The sequence below is a fragment of the Elgaria multicarinata genome, chromosome 16 (genome assembly GCF_023053635.1).
Source record: "Elgaria multicarinata webbii isolate HBS135686 ecotype San Diego chromosome 16, rElgMul1.1.pri, whole genome shotgun sequence".
NCBI lineage: Eukaryota > Metazoa > Chordata > Lepidosauria > Squamata > Anguidae > Elgaria > Elgaria multicarinata.
The window spans coordinates 9,237,138-9,256,149 of record NC_086186.1 but is presented as its reverse complement, the minus strand read 5'-3'; the positions used below and the strand labels follow the sequence as shown (position 1 = coordinate 9,256,149).

Genomic DNA, 19,012 nt, shown 5'->3' with positions numbered 1-19,012 from the left:
ATATGGGAATGACAAAAGAACATGCCCAGGGCTGTGCAATCCAGGTGGGCCATGGGGTGCCAGCCACTCAAGATCCCTTCCAAGGATACTCAAACCACTGTAACATTTTCTAAATTACTATTGCCAATTAAGCACTCTGAATAACATCACTTTCCTACCTCTATGGATTGGTCTCTCCAACAAGAAATAAGTTTGACAAGTGAACTATTATCCAATTCACGAACAGGAGGAAACCCATATGTGTCTGAAAAACATAGAAAGCATTACTTGTCAGATAGCATCTAGTTCAAAGAGAATTAACCCCAGAAACAGAATCCCTTGTCCCGATGACTATATCAGAGACCATGGCGAGAAGAGAAACGGGGTGACAAGGGGCCTTGACACATTAAAGATGGACAACTAAATAGGAAGCTCATGCAGAATTTAACAATCCTGATATCGTTGACTATGTTTGAACTTTCTGTTGGTAATATACACTTTAATTTTTGTGAACTGCCCAGATAGCTTCACCTACTGGGGGATATAAAAATGTATTAGATAGATAGATGGATGGATGGATGGATGGATAGATAGATAGATAGATAGATAGATAGATAGATAGATAGATAGATAGATGAGAAAAGAGAGGGGATGGTGTTATATATCAGGGAGGACACCTGGGGCCTCAAGGGCTTTGTGAGGGCTTTAGGGTCCAGAAGACAGAAGGATCCCATGGAAACCCAGGCATCCCCTCACAGCCCACAGCATGAAAAGGAAGTTGGTTTATGAAATACGGTTCCTCTCCTATCACACCTAGAAAACAAATACAGATTCTGTCTTCACCGCTCCCTGATACTCACATTCAGCAGACTCGTTGGAAGTGCTGGTGGTCCCAAGGGATGGTGTGGGTCTCCATTTGTTGCGTGTAGACTCCAGTTTCTGTGGACTAAAGAAAAGTGCTGTCACTATTTGTCAATGAGATCACTGCATGCTGGCAAAGATATCACTAGCTGTTATTGGAGTGTGCCCAGATAACTGGAGGAAAAGTGTCTTCTTCAGTGAATAGCTGTCTTCCAGATAGGCAAGAAAAGGTGAAACTGGACAGTCTGCTAACAACTCCCTCTTTCTAAAATGCCAATGGAAAATCCAGAGTGTCCAACAAGACATTTGCTAGAAAATACCTACCTTGATAGGTGTCCTGCTTGGTGTAAATCTGGCCCTAGTCCTCCCAGCAGCAGCATCTTAAAAGCAGGAGCCAAGCTCCTGCTGAGATCCGGAGCATCAGACGGGGCACCAACGGGCACCAACCCCTTTAAATCCCACCTAATGCCCTATCCAGCATCATGGCACTGGAAGTGGGGCTGGGACGGGGATTCCCTGCTGCTTCATCTGGTGCTCTGGAGTCAAGTGGGAGCCTGGATCCAAAATTAGAAGGTGATGGTGGCATAAGCTCAGACAGGTGATGGGTGGGCAGGGGTGGATGCTCATTTTGTCACCCTTCCCAACCCACCAAATGAGGCATGGGAAGCACTGAGACTGGTAGGGCTGAGACTATCCCCCCCATAGTAGCAAAGACCCTGTTAGAATTTAGAGTAAGATGCTGCCATTACATCAATAGCATCTGGCTCTGCTTCCCTCATGTTTTTAAAGCCTGGTCTTATGGTTTCTATACAGTTGAAACCATAAGCTTGCGTCTGAATCTAGGCAAGACTAAGGTCATGATGGTCTTATGGTTTCTATACAGTTGAAACCATAAGCTTGCGACTGAATCTAGGCAAGACTAAGGTCATGATGGTCTTATGGTTTCTATACAGTTGAAACCATAAGCTTGCGTCTGAATCTAGGCAAGACTAAGGTCATGATGGTCTTATGGTTTCTATACAGTTGAAACCATAAGCTTGCGACTGAATTTAGGCAAGACTAAGGTCATGATGGTCTTATGGTTTCTATACAGTTGAAACCATAAGCTTGCGACTGAATCTAGGCAAGACTAAGGTCATGATGGTCTTATGGTTTCTATACAGTTGAAACCATAAGCTTGCGACTGAATCTAGGCAAGACTAAGGTCATGATGGTCTTATGGTTTCTATACAGTTGAAACCATAAGCTTGCGACTGAATCTAGGCAAGACTAAGGTCATGATGGTCTTATGGTTTCTATACAGTTGAAACCATAAGCTTGCGACTGAATCTAGGCAAGACTAAGGTCATGATGGTCTTATGGTTTCTATACAGTTGAAACCATAAGCTTGCGTCTGAATCTAGGCAAGACTAAGGTCATGATGGTCTTATGGTTTCTATACAGTTGAAACCATAAGCTTGCGACTGAATCTAGGCAAGACTAAGGTCATGATGGTCTTATGGTTTCTATACAGTTGAAACCATAAGCTTGCGACTGAATCTAGGCAAGACTAAGGTCATGATGGTCTTATGGTTTCTATACAGTTGAAACCATAAGCTTGCGACTGAATCTAGGCAAGACTAAGGTCATGATGGTCTTATGGTTTCTATACAGTTGAAACCATAAGCTTGCGTCTGAATCTAGGCAAGACTAAGGTCATGATGGTCTTATGGTTTCTATACAGTTGAAACCATAAGCTTGCGACTGAATCTAGGCAAGACTAAGGTCATGATGGTCTTATGGTTTCTATACAGTTGAAACCATAAGCTTGCGACTGAATCTAGGCAAGACTAAGGTCATGATGGTCTTATGGTTTCTATACAGTTGAAACCATAAGCTTGCGTCTGAATCTAGGCAAGACTAAGGTCATGATGGTCTTATGGTTTCTATACAGTTGAAACCATAAGCTTGCGACTGAATCTAGGCAAGACTAAGGTCATGATGGTCTTATGGTTTCTATACAGTTGAAACCATAAGCTTGCGTCTGAATCTAGGCAAGACTAAGGTCATGATGATCTTATGGTTTCTATACAGTTGAAACCATAAGCTTGCGACTGAATCTAGGCAAGACTAAGGTCATGATGGGTTAGCAGGCCCTGAAGGAGGTCATTCTGACTGTCATTCACAATGCTCAGCCACCTTCATCACTCAGGCTCCCAGGCTTGGAGAGCCCTCTTTGTAACTGTGGCCTGGTGGCACATGTTTCACTAACTCCATCTGGCGAGAAGGCTGAAAGCCTAATGATCTTCATTCACGTTTTCAGAAATCTAGAGTGCTGTGAAGTGTGAGGTTGCCCTAGATCATTATTAGGCATGCTCTTTTTCAGTGGCAATCTACCTACAACGACTATACAACACAGTTCAGTCATGATTATGGCCCAGAGAATCATCTGAAAGGAGATGATACAGTTAATCTACTAAAGCAAAGGACGTCGGCTGCTGAGCAGCGCCCATATGGGGGACTAATACCTGAAAACCACACACAAGTTCCTCTAGGCACCTTGGATGAAGAGCATGGCATCCACATCACAAACTATATTAAGGAATAATATAAATCAATCAATTAATCAAAAAAATTATTTAAACCAAGTCATTGGCCATTGCAGTAATATAAATTATTATCCCCATTTAATGAAGCTGAAATTGGAATGGAACAAAAGGTATTTGGTGCATCAATGGATGGATGTGAGAGTTACTTAAGAGTAATTGGAAAAGCTCCTCTAAGAGGCCTCCAGGGTATAGCACTAGGCTATCACATGGATGTGAAATGACAGCAAAACGGAGGAATGCCTATCTAACAGTTCCATCCAACATAGCCTATTTTTATTTAGGGAAAAGTTAGAAAGGGAAAGTTCTTACCTGGTCTTTTCTAAAGGCATGCTAATTATCCTTTGAACTAAACATATCCTGCTCAATAAGGAGACCAGACTGGTTGATCTTTCTTTGGCATCAGTGCTTTTTGTGCCTCCCTTGATCTTCCCTGTTTGCTCCTGGGCTACAGCAACGTACTTATTACGCAAATCCAGCACTTTACTGGAAAACAAGTTGATCACCTTTTGTTGTTGTCCTACCACAAGATTAGCATTGCTCCATCCTGGCAACATCAGAGACAGATGATTGTCTTTTGAAACTAGTCCAAATGAGACCGGATAGAGAAGTCTCAAGATATCTAAATATTGAACACAAAGATCATCCAATTCCCTGTCGACACCCCAAGGCAAGAGACATGACAAGATGAGTTTTGCTGCATCTGTGGTGACATTCATATTGATTTTTCCTGATGGCTGCCTCCTAACCTTTTTTGAACTCTTCGGTTTTTTGTGTCTTTTGATGCCACCACTTTGTTCCAAAGATCTAACTGCATTGTTCTCCCCAAAGATTTGCTCTTCACCAGCAATTTTGACTTGCCCGTCCAACGGAGAAAGAGATCCAGAAGTTCTATTTCTTTTCAACATCAGTGTCCTTTTTTCTGCTGTGCTTTTGCCTCTCTTTAAAGTGTCATAGCTGTGGAATGAGCTGGAGGCCTTCAGTCCGCTGAGCTGAGCCGAGTGTAGCAATTCTACCAGTTTTTCCAGATCAAAGAATAGTACATGAAAGTTTATGTTCTCCCATTTTGTCTTCACTGGTAAGATGGTAAAAGGCCATCGGGTATGGCAGACAGTGGTTAGCTAAAAGAAATAATAATAATAATAATAATAATAATAATAATAATAATAATAATTGTATTCCACTCTTCTACTAAGATTACCCACAGTGGTGTACTACATAAGCATAAAAATATATAATAAATTAAAATGCAAATACCACAAACAATTTCTAAAAGTAACAACAAACTAGAAACCAATACTTAAAACAATGCAAAACACAACCCTACTGTCAGCAAAGTAAAAGCTGTTGTACATCAAAACTAGAAAGAATAAAACTGGTTGCTAAATATTAAAACCTGTCAACATGCTAGTTTCTTCAGATTCTGGTAAAGGCACACAAAGAGGACCCTTACACATTTCCATTGGGAAATGATGACACCACTAGGACACCATAGACTAGGACACCGCTACAGAGAAGGCATTGAGCAAGAGGTTGGCCTAGATAACCTCTAAGGTCCCTCCAAACTCTACAATGTTATGATTCACATGGTCACTCATCGCATCTCTTGAAATGGAACAGAGAGTAAAGCCTCTGACATAGAACTTAATTCTGGAACAGGTCTGTATGAGAACTAGTCCCTAAGACAACCTATTTGTGAGCCCTTTAGGACTTGAAAGGGTAGATCCAGTACTTTCAACTCAGCCCAGAAGCAAATAGGAAGACAATGAAGGTGACATAAAAACAGAGTTATATGCTCTGATCTGTCAATGCCAAATAATCATCTGTCTGCTGCATTTTGGACCTACTGGAGTTTCCAGACTGTCTTCAAATGCAGTCCCACATAGATTGCATTGCAATAATCAAATCTGCAGGTAGCTGACTCATGGAGGCTGGATGGAAAGTCTGCCTTTTCGAACTACCACCATAGCTGACATATCAGCTAATGCTGATAAAAGATAGAGTGTTAACTATGAGCCCTGAAATCTGATATCCCCTCAAAACAAACAAGCCAGAGAAATCTATTAAAAATAGCCGTGGGAAAGGGCCAAATGTGAAAAGAAAGAGAGAAAGAAAAAGTGGCACAGAGATTAGGTTCGTGACGTATTTCAAGAAAATCTCTTTATCAAGGGCACCTACAAGAAATACAAAATTATGTCCTCTTTAAAATATAGAACCAATAAATTATATGTTCTAAAAAGACTGCGCCCAAATTGCATCTGTAGTTGAACTTTATATTCAATTAAACTGCATGTAAATATATAATTTATAATGTTTAAAAGTGATAATCACAGTAGTTTCAGGGCTGGGGAGGGATATTATGTGGAAGTGTTTCTATGCTCATTCTCACGGGTGATTCCCCAGCTGGGAGTCAGCCCTCTCCAGAGCTTATCAAGGCCAAATCCTACTCACTCAGTGGGAAGTGAGTGCGTTCCGACAAACTAGCTGATGCTAGGGTCTGCCGGAAGCTAAAATGCACAGAGAGGAAGGAAGGTGTGAGAAAGTCGGTCCGACTAGGATTGCACCAGAACCTGCCTCCACACCAGGCTTTCTGAAGTTACGAGTGTTTGGGAAGGGGCTTCCTGTTCTCCTTGGTCAGACAATTGTCTCGCTTAGTTTGCATAGTTTTGCCTAGGGAGAAGTTTCCAAGAGATTAGACTCTCTTCAGGTAGAAGAGATGTTTGCTGCTTAATAAAAGCTTTGTGGACCTAGCAGGCCTCGTCATTTGTCTCCCACCGAAAGCAGGGGCTTTCTGAGAAACACGACACTCATGCTCAAAGCCTCCAAGCCAAGATGTGGGAGCTGGAGTGTTTGGTTTTACAGGAGAACATAGATAGTGACCATAATGGAAACCTGGCAGAATGCAGAGATCCAGTGAGATCCCGCCATCTCTGAATATAAACAGGATACAAACCAGTTGGATCCAGTTATCCCACCCCCATGGCAGTCTCCATTCTCCTATACTTTGCCAAAATCCATTTAAGCTATAACCAGTAAAAGTGTGGCCAGTTTAACCCACTCAGGTCTCTGTGCCATCTTGTTATGTCTCCAGTCCCCTTTCCTGAGCCAATCAACACTGCATCCCCAAGTGGTTTAAACTTTAAAGGCTGCAATTTGCCTTCGCTTTGTTTCTCCAACCGAGTGCACTTTGGTCATCCCACTGATATCTATGGGTTGGCCTGCCTTCTATTTCATATCGAAAGTTTCTTACCATGAGCCAACAGTTTCTGATCTACAGTCTTGATAGAAATAGGTGTATAAACGCATCCAGATTTCATTGTTTTCCACTGGTATAAATAACTAGCCAGTGGTAGTGCCGCTGGGAATCCATTCCTGTATTTAAAGAGCACTAGGGGTGAGGTGACCTCTCACTCTAATGGAGGGGCAGGTGGGTGGTTTACTTTACAGATCTACCACCTGATTCTATCTCTTGGCTCCCTTGTGGAAGGTGAAAGCTCTGGGTGCTCCCATAGCATCTCTTTTTAGCACTGATCCCACCATAGGATGTCTTGGTATGAGGAAGCCGGAATGCCTGTGGAATTCGAATACTTTGCTTCCTAATGGACATGTGCATTTTAAGTGGGCATGGTAGAGTTTCCTAGAAGCTGGTGAATCCCAGCAGCAAAGAGCCTTTGGAGATTAAAAGGTCACCTGGTTAAAAAAAAGAGAGAAGAATTTCCATTGTTCTTTCCATAAAATGTTTATGTGGTGGGTCCGACTCAGACCAGTTAAGGTTAATAGCACTTATTGATGTATTTGGGGATGAGGGAAAAGGAAGAGTGACCTTTTTCCTGCAAACAGGAGATTAGCTGTCTCTCTCTCTCTCTCTCTGCTGAGTTTTTCCTGAGACTCTCTTTCTCTGTTTAGTAATGGCATAAGCAGTAAGTGCAGCAGAAATGGTTGACTTTTGTTGAATTGCATGAAGTATCTCTCCAGTGAGGAATTGAAGCAGGAGGAACAAAAATAGCTGAAGATCCATTAGCTAACGCAGGCTTTTGTGTGCCAATCCTCCCAAATTGTCTTCACCTCTCAATGAAAACGCAAGGATGGTCATGATTTCACTGCCAATCTGTAGTTCTGCCCATTTTATAAATGGAGTTTTGGAAACATTTTAACTGCAGCTGCAACCTTACAATCCACTAGGAGTTGTGGTCTTCATCAAAGAAGTTGGACTGGCCCTGGATAATGAATCTTTAATGGTATAGTCAAAAATTATAAATTTTATTTAAAAAGCTCAACGTTTCGGATGCCAAGATCCTTGGTCAGGAGCAAATGTTAAAACTTTTTTCAGTGGCGCATCCTCATCGAAAGCTGCGTTTTCTATCCAAAAAACTGCTTGTCAAGGAGGACACTCCGCAGAAAAAGTGTTAACATTTGCTCCTGACCAAGGATCTTGGCATCCGAAACGTTGAGCTTTTTGAGCTTTTTAAATAAAATGTTTAATTTTTGACAATACCATTAAAGATTCATTATCCTGCACAGCACCAGAGCCAGTCTCTCTTCTCATACCACTTGGTGATGCTTTTTCTCCTCCCCCCCCCCATCCTCATCAAAGAAGAACTTTTTTTTCTATTCTATTTCTTCAGGGGCATTCCTAAAAAAAAAATTTTAGTGATCCAGGAAAAGCCAGAGAAAGTATTCCAGACAAGGCATGGTTTTATTTAAATGGTTTTAGTAGAAATAGGCATAAAAACCGAGGCCTACTTGAATTTTTCATGGCTGCCTAATCAGATCCACCTTGTAGGGGAAGAGAGAGATGGGAGTTGCAGTGCTCTAGATTCTGATACTGTATGAGGGCCAAATCAGATATGACATGTTTTGATGCTGCTTATTTGGCACCAAAGAGGAATTTCCTCCCAACACAACAATGATTTCAGAGGAGCAACTTTTGTCAGAAACACAACAGAGAAGGAAAGGGTTAAACTCCCTATCCCTGCCTCCTGCAATCCCAATAATTATCAGCCCCCCTCAAGCAGCTGCTGTTTGCATTTTTTAAGAATACGCATATTAGAAGAAAAGACACACTTAACATTGCATCTAGTTTGGTCTGTGTATCTACTAGGAAAGCACAGGTTGGACATTTATTTATTTATTTATTTATTTATTTATTTATTTATTTATTTATTTATCATATTTATACCCCGCTCCTTAGCCAAAAAAGGCTCTCGGAGCGGCTTACACTTAGCAAAAAAGACAGTCCCTGCCCTCAGGCTTACAATCTAATAAAGACATGACACACAAGGAAAAGGAGTCAAGGAGGGAGGGAGGGAGGGGAGAGAAAGAAAGAGAGAGAGAGAGAGAGAGAGAGAGAGAGAGAGAGAGAGAGAGAGAGAGTCCAGCAGGAGCAGGCCCCCGATGTTACTTCTGCCTGCTCCTGTCCCCTCGGTCCTTCTGAGCACTCCAGGCACCACTAGAGCAAAGGCACACTTTGTTTTTACTCCATTGTGGTTTTATTCTACATTGGTGGACATAGAAGCAATGCATAAATACTTCTAATAAATAATAAGGTGACCCTTCAATTAACTTTCTGATGACAGGAATTGCAGGGAACGGATTCCAAGTTGCAAAAGTGTTTTCACATGTGAGGCTTAAACCACATGTGAGCCTCTCTTGTCAATGTGGAAGGGAGGCTTTTTGTAATATATAGAATGAAGGTTTTGGCCACTGAGTGTTCTAAGTCCCAAGTGTGAAAATGCCCTGGCTGTGTTTTGCAAACCCTCTTGCAGAACTATTGGGTCAAAGAAGCATCTAAGAAGTCCGCATGCAAAATGGCCAGCAAGATGCATTTGTTAAAAGATTAGCGATTCATTCTGAAATCCTCTGGGCTTGCTGGCAGTGAAAAGCAAATGCAGAAAATGACCAAGTCCCCATTTCCATGAACTGTGTCCAGTGGACGGCAGCAGCCTAATGACTGGCAGCACAAATCAAAGGCAAACAAGCCAGCCAGCAATTGCAGCTGATGCACAGAGGAGGAGGAGGAGGACCTGGGGAGCTGAGCCGACAATAGCTAAAATATTATCAAGCTAATAGCAGAGGCAATCTTTGGAGCACCACGCCTCTCCACAACAGCAAGAGCCCCATTTCGTGTTAAGTGCAAGAGCACTGTTTTGATTTCTCCGGCCACGGCAGGGGTAAGACAACCAAGTGTGTGAAACCCACTGGCTGGTAATAAATTACTATATTGGATGCCTTTTGTTTTTTTCCAGCAATGGTTTTGCTGTGTATTCCTGCTATCATTACCAATTAAAGTAGAGACTGCTGCACCTCGTAACTGTGTCTCAGTCCCTCCGCTCCAATTGCGCTGGCAAGAAACACGAGGTCAAGATGCTCCTTTGACCTTTCCCAGCTAACTCCCAATGACCACTCGCTATGGGAAGCAATCTCCGCTGAACAGATGGACACTTTGGCAGACTCTATAAAGCTAAAGAATATCAAGATAAATGGAATTGCGCCTCCACCTTCCAGGCAGTTTATGAGCATAAAATATTGCTTCGCAAAATCAGCAAACATTTTGAATTGGAAAGCTCACAACCCGGCAAGCCATTTACTCTTGATTACAGGGGCCAGCAGAAATTTCATTTGGCGGTTTGATTCTTTTAACTAACTAAGATCACAAAAATAGGTCTGGATTGATATGATGAAGAAAGTTTGGGATTGTATTTTCAGGAAGGGGTTTACAAGCTGCATATATATACATATATATATATATATATATATATATATATATATATATTTACATCCATTTCCAGGTAGAAAGAAACTAATACCAACCCCATCATTAAGCATTCAAAGGCCAGATAATTTAATATAGAAATGACAGAGCAAGTGCCATGCTGGATCAGACCAAAGGTCCATCTAGTCCAGCACTCTGTTCACACAGTGGCCAAACAGCCATCGGCCAGGAATGGACAAGCAGGACATGGTGCAACAGCACCCTCCCACCCATGTTCCCTCACAAGCAGACTAGAAAAGGAGTTTTATTTGCCTTTCAAAAACCTTAAAATAACTACACTGTATTACCATTTTTTTAAAAAAAAAATGTTATAGTCAAATTCCATGTAAAATCATGTTCTTATAATTTCTCCTTTTAAAAAATGTTCATGTCCTTGGAGAGAAGTGTTTTGTTTGTATTTAAACGGCATTGCCCTTTTGTGGGAAAAGGACACCTGTGTAACCTCCTGAGGCTGAAAGTCTCTCTCTGGATTCAAACACGGAGCGTTTAGGAAGCTGTTCCAAATTTTAGGCCCTACTTCAAAAAGGCCGACTCTCTCTCTCTTTTTGAAGAGAAGATTGAGGGGAGACATGATAGCACTCTTCAAATACTTAAAAGGTTGTCACACAGAGGAGGGCCAGGATCTCTTCTCGATCCTCCCAGAGTGCAGGACACGGAATAACGGACTCAAGTTAAAGGAAGCCAGATTCCAGCTGGACATCAGGAAAAACTTCCTGACTGTTAGAGCAGTGTGACGGTGGAATCAGCTACCTAGGGAGGTTGTGGGCTCTCCCACACTAGAGGCCTTCAAGAGGCAGCTGGACAACCATCTGTCAGGGATGCTGTAGGGAGGATTCCTGCATTGAGCAGGGGGTTGGACTCGATGGCCTTGTAGGCCCCTTCCAACTCTGCTATTCTATGATTCTATGATTCTTTCACCCACACATCATACACCCAACAACAGCCAAACGGGACCTGTGCTCAGGCAGGATAATAAGGAGGTTCTTGAGACACTCTAGTCCCAGGCCATTTAGGATATATAATGCAAATATGCACATTATCGCGTTAAAAACTGCGACGAATGGACGGCTGCATCATGTGTCCTAAAACGCAAATCTGTGCATTTACATCGGGGTAAAGAAGCGGTATAGACGGGGGCCACGTGATGAGCTAACCAGTTTGAGGAATGTGCAGGGAAGAGCTGGAGCATCTCCCCTATGAGGGAAGGTTACACCAACTGGGATTGTTTAGCTTGGAGAAGAGGAGGCTAAGGGGAGACAGAGTAGAGGTATACAAAATGATGCGTGGTATGGAGAATGTGGATAGGGAGACATTTTTCTCCCTCTCTCAAAATACCAGAACCCAAGGGGATCATCCCATGAAGCTGATTGGTGGGAGATCCAGGACAAATCAAAGGAAGGACTACTTCACACAGCACATAGTTAAATTATGGAACTCACGACCACAGGATGTGGTGATGGCCACCAATCTGGATAGCTTTAAAAAGGGGTTGGATAAGTTCCTGGAGGCAAAGGCTATCAATGGCTACTAGCCCTGATGGTTGTGTGCGATCTCCAGTATTCGAGGCAATAATCCTGTGTGCACCAGTTGCTGGGGGACATGGGTGGGAGGGTGCTGTTGCACCATGTCCTGCTTGTTCATCCCTGGCCGATGGCTGATTGGCCACTGTGTGAACAGACTGCTGGACTAGATGGACCCTTGGTCTGATGCAGCAGGGCACTTCTGATGTTCTTATGTTCTTAAAGAGGTATGTGAACCTCTTCATGTGAACTGTACTCATTCATTCATCTCGGTGCATGGAGAATGCTTCCTTTGATGCCTCTTCCATCCAACTTGCTTGTTCATGGCTCTTTGCAGAAGCCCCCTCCCCTGTCTTTAATTTAACTAGTTCTCTACAACAGTGCTAATAAAGAGAGACACCTCACCTGGGAGCCTGGGATTTGAAAAGGAGAAAACGAGTATGTTGTGATTGTCTAAAGCATTATTTTTTGTTTCATAGCAATGCTGTTCCAAAAAGAGTATTTGTCTCTTTTTTAAAATAAAATATAATAATAATAATAATAATAATAATAATAATAATAATAATGAAAGCATTCCCTCCTGTATCAATTTGTTTCAGTTGTCCTAAGCACACACATAGCTCTGCAATGTCTGCAGACATACAGAGGGATCATGGTCAGAGGAGTCAAATTCTGGCACATTTAGAAAGGAGATGATTCCCTTGTGCCACTGTGCTCTTGTGCGGTCCCCTCCCCACCCCCATTTGAGTGGCACTTCCTGAGGCGTGGATGATGAGCAACATCCCCATCAGCTGTAGGTTGCTTTAGTGATGCTCATGTTACACCTGGGTTCTAGAGGGAATAGCTAATTGAAGATCCTTTTTTTTAAAAAAAAAACTATTAACTATGGGGCTTTTAACCAATGACTTTAAAAGGGGATTAGGATTAGACAAATTCATGGAGGAGAGGTCTATTGATGGCTACTAGTCATGATGGTAATACACTGCCTCCAGGCTTAGAGCTAGCATGCCTCTGAATACCAGTCGCTAGGGAACAACAGTAGGAGAAGGCTGTTGCGCTCATATCCTGCTTGTGGTGGGCTTCTTGGAGGCATCTGGGCCAGATCTACACCAAGCAGGATATAACACTTTGAAAGCAGTTTATGGAATGTGTCATGGGCCCCAACAGTTGTCATTACCATTACAAACTGTTATAAAGCAGTAGTGTCAAAAACACTGGACTAGAAAGATAGGCCTTTGGTCTGACAGAGCTTCAGGGGTCTTCTTGTGTTACTAATCAATAAAAGTAGATGTATGGATTGCCTAAAGTCTTTTTGAGAAACCTTCAGGAAGAAGATTGGTGGGACATTCAGGACAAATAAAAGGAAGGACAGCTTCACACAGCACATAGTTAAATTGTGGAATTCACTACCACAAGATATAGTGATGGCCACCAATTTGGATGGCTTTAAAAGGGAGTTGGATAAATTCCTGGAGAAGGCTATCTATGGCTACTAGCCCTGATGGTTATGTGCTACCTCCAGTATCTGAGGCAGTAAGCCTGTGTGCACCAGTTGCTGGGGAACATGGGTGGGAGGGTGCTGTTGCACCATGTCCTGCTTTGTTTGTCCCTGGCTGACAGCTGGTTGGCCACTGTGTGAACAGAGTGCTGGACTAGATGGACCCTCGGTCTGATCCAGCAGGGCTCTTCTGATGTTCTTAAGAAGATAGCTCTCTCCCTAAGTGTCAGAGAATATGATGGCGTAATAAACAAAGGTTTATTCATCTGCACTTGTGATTAGTTCATTAAAACCCCAGAACTAAAATAGCTTCAAAAACAGATCCATTTGGCATCCGGGTCTGTAAATGTACTGGCACATCCAGATTCAAAACTTGTCATGATGAACATCTATTTTTGCTCGTTTGTGCCTGGCTAGAGAGAGTATATAGCATTTCATTGCTAGAAGAAAGGAAGGAAAGGAAGGTCATCCCTGCCAGCTCCAGACAATGCAAAGGAGGAGACAGATTGACAAGCCTACACCAATGTTGAAATCTCCACTGCTTTCCCCTCCTGTGTCCTCCAGAGACAATGCACTGACAAGAAAATTAGGGTAGAGGCTTTAATACTTGCATAAATTCAGTTCATATTCCTGGAATATGTGCCAAAAAGCATAAACACTTAAGCTGCTTGACAAGTCAAGTACTAAACTCAAGCATTATTCAGCTCTGCTTCTAAAACACCATCTAGGCATTCTTGTTTGTAGGCAGAGGGGTTAATTTTGGCATTAAGAAAGTTTGCTAAACCTGAGTAGTAAGATCTGTTCTGGTTTAGCATGGGAGATCTTGCAACATGCCCATCAGAATGTCAAAGGGTGTGTGGGTGTGTACGCGCACACATGGAATCTGTGTCTAGAAAATTGCACTCCTGTGTACCCTGAAACAGAACTCAAAATGCTAGTGATCCGTCATGAGATGGAATAGTTACTTTCTAAAATGTTTCTCCATTGAATTTCAATTTTCTTTTTCCTGGATTATCAAAAAGAGCAAGATGGAACTTAAGAGGAGCAATCAGAAAATTGGATGTGTGCACGCCCACACATGTGAGCACACAAGCATGTGTGTATGTAAGAGAAAGAGAGAGAAAGAGGTTATACATGCAGCTGTTAAGCTGATGTTAATATACAAGATATAACTAAATGTACCCCAAATTGCAAAACTATAGCAGGGGCCATATTAATCAAAACCGAGGGAGAAAACCTTCTGCTAAAGTAAGCACATTTTTTATACATCTGGAGCACCAGAGTTTTCTATCAACCTCCTCTCTTCTTTTCTTGGGGAAGGGGAGGATTTTTAAAGGTTATCTACCTGGTATTTTCACAATCAAATTCTTCCAAGGAAACAGCAAATCTGCTGCTGTGCTAAAGCAGACCAAAAATCTGGTCTCCCTTATAGACTCTCTGGTAATTAAAGCCCTGTTTCCAACCCCTCTTGCTACTGGCCAGGTACCATAGCAACTGAAGAGAGCCCAGCCATAGCTCCGCACTCCCAAGGCACCTCCCTGCCATATGGAGATCAGCACAAGAGAGATCCTTGCCACTGCTAGAGGCACAGAAGAATCCTCTATTTTTCGCAATAGTCAGGAAGGAAAAAGAGGGAAACGACTTTGCCAGAGTTATGGGATTGCTCCCATTCTAAAACTTGATTATAGGAACAACGGATCTTATGTGAAATTGTGATAAACACTCCCAACACTCCACTCTTTGGTTTCAGATTTTCATGAAATGATGTTTAGGCTTGCAAATCTATAAACTCGCTACCTCTGTAGCATTTGTCTCTTGTTTTAATCTGAATAATATCTAGATCTTGCTTTCTAAATAGCAGATCACCTTATATAAACCCAGTAGGAAAACCGAACAAGAAAAAGAGCAGGTTGCTCTGAACAAGAAGAGGCCAGTATTGATTTTTCCCCCCCTCCCATGCAGCAAAGCCTCACCATTCTATTCAGCGGCTGTCAAAGCCTCGCTTTAACAGCTGGAGTCAAATTGCGCTATTTACAGCAAAAGCTCTTGTCAAGTGGACCATAAGTATCCTAACAATACCCTATTCAAATGGGCCTTCGACGCACAAATTGCTGACTCTCCGCCTTGTCAATGACTGAGGCCGGTCAAACATGTTTGATTTTGTGAAAATACCTCCGTCCGTGCCTTTATGCGCTGAAGTGGAGCTTTCTTGCGCCAGCGACCACACTCCACATGAGTGGGGTCTTTGGACACCGAAAATTAAAATCTGTTTAAGTATATCAAGGGGGGGGGGCGGAATTTGACAACGTGCCCGTTTTATTTTGCATTGACCGCATCGGTCACACCAGGAGGAACAGGGCCTTTCTCTTCTTGGCACACGCTCCACACTAAAAGGGCTCCGAGCAGCATGAAATCGGAGCAGTCATCCTTGGCGGCTGCAATTTCCATGAGAACAAACAAGTTAATACGGAGGAGCCGCCTTTGATGCTGCACCGCGAGGTGCATTAAGGGCATGATCCACCCTGAGTTAAGCACTTAATCGTCCCATTGATTTCCATGGGAGAGATTTAAGCACATGGTTAACTCTGCCCTGGGATTCCGTGGGACTTGGAAGCACTGAAATTTGGTTTGATCATATCCTGTCGTTTTAGGGGGTTGTGCAATTGTGTTTTCAATGCATTGTAGACATTTCCAACCTTAAAACAGGTTCATTATACTCATTGTTCTAGTTTTTAAATACAAAACCTAGTCCAGATTCATTTAAATAACATCGTTATCGAACTACTACTGCTTTACACCTCCCACTACATAAATAGTTTTACATTAAAGATGGCGATGATCATACTGTACATTGCCATCTTTAAGGTCCTTTCAAAAAGCACCTTCATAATCCCATTCTCATGAGCTAAACACATTTTTGTGTCTCCCCTTTTTGGGGGGGGGCGGTTCTCTGTTTTCCTTCTCAATACTTGATTCACATATTTTAAAATTTCACTGACCTTGCTGAAAGATTGGAGGAATATAGCAAGAAAGTTATAACTCTCATGTTGCCACCACTTCAGTCGGTCTGAACATTTGCCCTCTGAAGATGCATGTGCTTTAATACACTGATGGACAAAGATGCAGCCAATTTCTTTGTAGATTAAGAAGCTATTGAGTTCACAAGACTTTCTTGTAGTACACAATGTTAATTTTAAGTCAACGTGTTTTTGCAATGGAACATTGGTGCCTTCTCCCCTTTCCCCCCCCCCTCAAGGATGCAGCAGTGTCCTATTTATGAGCCCTGTTGTCATGGGATAGCTGTTATTGATATTGGTATAGAAGAGGTAGAATCATAGATTCATAGAATAGTAGAGCTGGAAGGGGCCTCTAAGGCCAGCGAGTCCAACCCCCTGCTCAATGCAGAAATCCACCTTAAAGGATCCCTCACAGATTGTTGTCCAGCTGCCTCTTGAATGCCTCTAGTGTGGGAGAGCCCACAACCTCCCTAGGTAACTGGTTCCATTGTCGTACTGCTCTAACAGTCAGAAAGTTTTTCCTGATGTCCAGCCGGAATCTGGCTTCCTGTAACTTGAGCCTATTAATCCATGTCCTACACTCTGGGATGATCGAGCAGAGATTCTGGCCCTCATCTGTGTGACGACCTTTAAGTATTTGAAGAGTGACCCTGAGAGGACTTTTCTCTAGAGAAGTTTCCTCTGGCTTCCTAGTGAAGAGTAGCAAATAGTGAGAGTGGCAAGGCATGAAATCAAGGAGAGGGGATGTAGCATGGTGGGAGAAGGCAAAGGGGAAAGAATATCTTAATGGAATGCATGTATGGGACACTATGTTAAGGTGGTCAAAAGACCCCGTTCCTGGGGGGAAAGTGTACTCAAGGCTCTGCCACCAGACTTCTCCTCCTTTCCCTCTGTTCTTTAATAAAGAGTCATCAGAAGGCAGTTGGCAAGTTGCTCAAAGTTGCCTTGCACTCACCACCCCCAGAGCAGGGTTTAGTCTGCTCAGCAAATGTAGCAGTTTCCAAAAACACAGCTGCTAAGGCTTGGATCCTGGATCCATGTTGTCATTATCCCAGACACTTCGGCGCACCGCTCCTTGTTATCACGGGGGAAAAACCCCAATGGTCAGCAAAGTCAGCTTTGCCTGCCCTTGCATGGGGGGCTTACCTGGTACAGTAAGTTACATAAACAGGGCATAGTTGTCCACAATATTATGTGTTGTTAGCTGTTAGAAATAGTTTCATTTATGGAAAATGTATAACTCTGCAATCAATAAGGGTTGGGAGGAGGGAGGAGCAATGAGCTCATCAGGAGGGTCATGGAATGTTATAAAAGATGTTGGTTGTGGATGATGGGGAGGGATGCTCGTCTTCAATCCATCAAGGGTGAGTTTCCTCCTACACATGTAGTTCAGTAAAATGGTCACTGAATCTGGACTTGCCTGGTTTTCCTGTTCCCTCCCTTCTGGTTGGGTTTTTTACCCTAACAACTGTTCACATTCCCAGTGAGGCCACCTGGAACAGTGTTCAGAGGAGTCCATTGCCCCTGTCTACGTACTCACCCTACGATGGGACAACTTTTCTCGATGATTGAGACTGCTGTAGGAAATGTTGCCGGATTTATAGGAGCTGCAGGACTGGCCACCTACATATTCCTGCTTATCTAAGTCTTCTCCAGAGATGGGGAGCACAGAATCTGCAACAGCTAGAACCGAATCTTCGCAGCAAGCGAGGATTGCCTTGGCCATTTCTCCACTTTCATGGCGCTCTAGAATTCCTAAACAAAGAGCAAAAGAGGTCTGAGACATTTCTAGCCAGTATTATTCCATGTAATATTAGCACATTTGCTGCAATTTGCAGAATCAAGTCAAGCCAGTAAGGGACTCAAGAGCTTCTCAATGGGGCCAAGAAGAGGTAAACAAATATTCAAAGCCAGCAGTGCTGCCACAGTTGAAAAGTCAAGGCAAAAACCCAATTTATCTCAGGGCCTGGTAGAACTAAGCATGAGAAAAGGGAATAATTTAAGTTACTCATGGGGTTGGTTGTCTCATACGCAGCTGCTGCAAAGCTAGAGCCCAGCCACGAGGAAGTGGATTTTTGGTGGCTACCAACTCACTATGAGAATGTAGGTATGATCGGATAGGTATCAGTGAGCCTTAGTGGGATGAAACTCATGGATGGACTATAGCAACTGAAACTCATGAATGGACTATAGCAATTGGTTCAAAAGAAATAAACCCAATAGAAAATGTAAAGGGTGCATGTACATGCATGCATCTGAGATTGGAAACCCCTGTTGAATGCATCTGCATAAAGATAGAAAGAAAGAGAAACAAAAGTGAGATTGTGGCAGTAAACTATGGATTTACTGATATATATATATAAAAATAAATAGCAACAGTAATTAAACTATTCAGTACCTATTTTGCCTCAATCTTCTCCCACAAACAATACAAGGAGTGCATTGCAAGGTAGGGTAGGTAACATGGTGGTCAAAGAACACAGCTTCCCACCACAGAAACAGCTAAAGTGGATAGCTAGGAAGCTGAGATTCTTCTTGCATCAAATATATCTTGTGCATTTGTGAGTATTGCATGAAACAGGGCCATGCTGATTAGCACGTATTGGCCAGTGACTGTAGAATCACCAGTGACACAGTTCCTTCCCCTCTCAATCCCAGCAGCAGGGGGTAAGTAGGATGCCAGTTTTCCACAGGGGAAAGAGGAGGGAGAAAAAATTTCCAAATCCCCACAAGCACATCTTTGCACTAGACATATAAGAACATAAGAAGAGCCATGCTGC

The 19,012-nt window shown here is 42.7% G+C and overlaps 1 protein-coding gene across 1 annotated transcript in view; it reads right to left on the bottom strand.

Annotated features, from left to right (window-relative positions):
• The window catches only part of WDR72 (WD repeat domain 72), a 146,060-nt gene that overhangs the window by 102,147 nt on the left and 24,901 nt on the right, over nucleotides 1-19,012 (bottom strand). Inside the window, 2 exon segments of the mRNA XM_063142637.1 lie at nucleotides 159-244; nucleotides 17,778-17,987. Of these exon segments, the coding sequence (XP_062998707.1) occupies nucleotides 159-244; nucleotides 17,778-17,987 (296 nt within the window).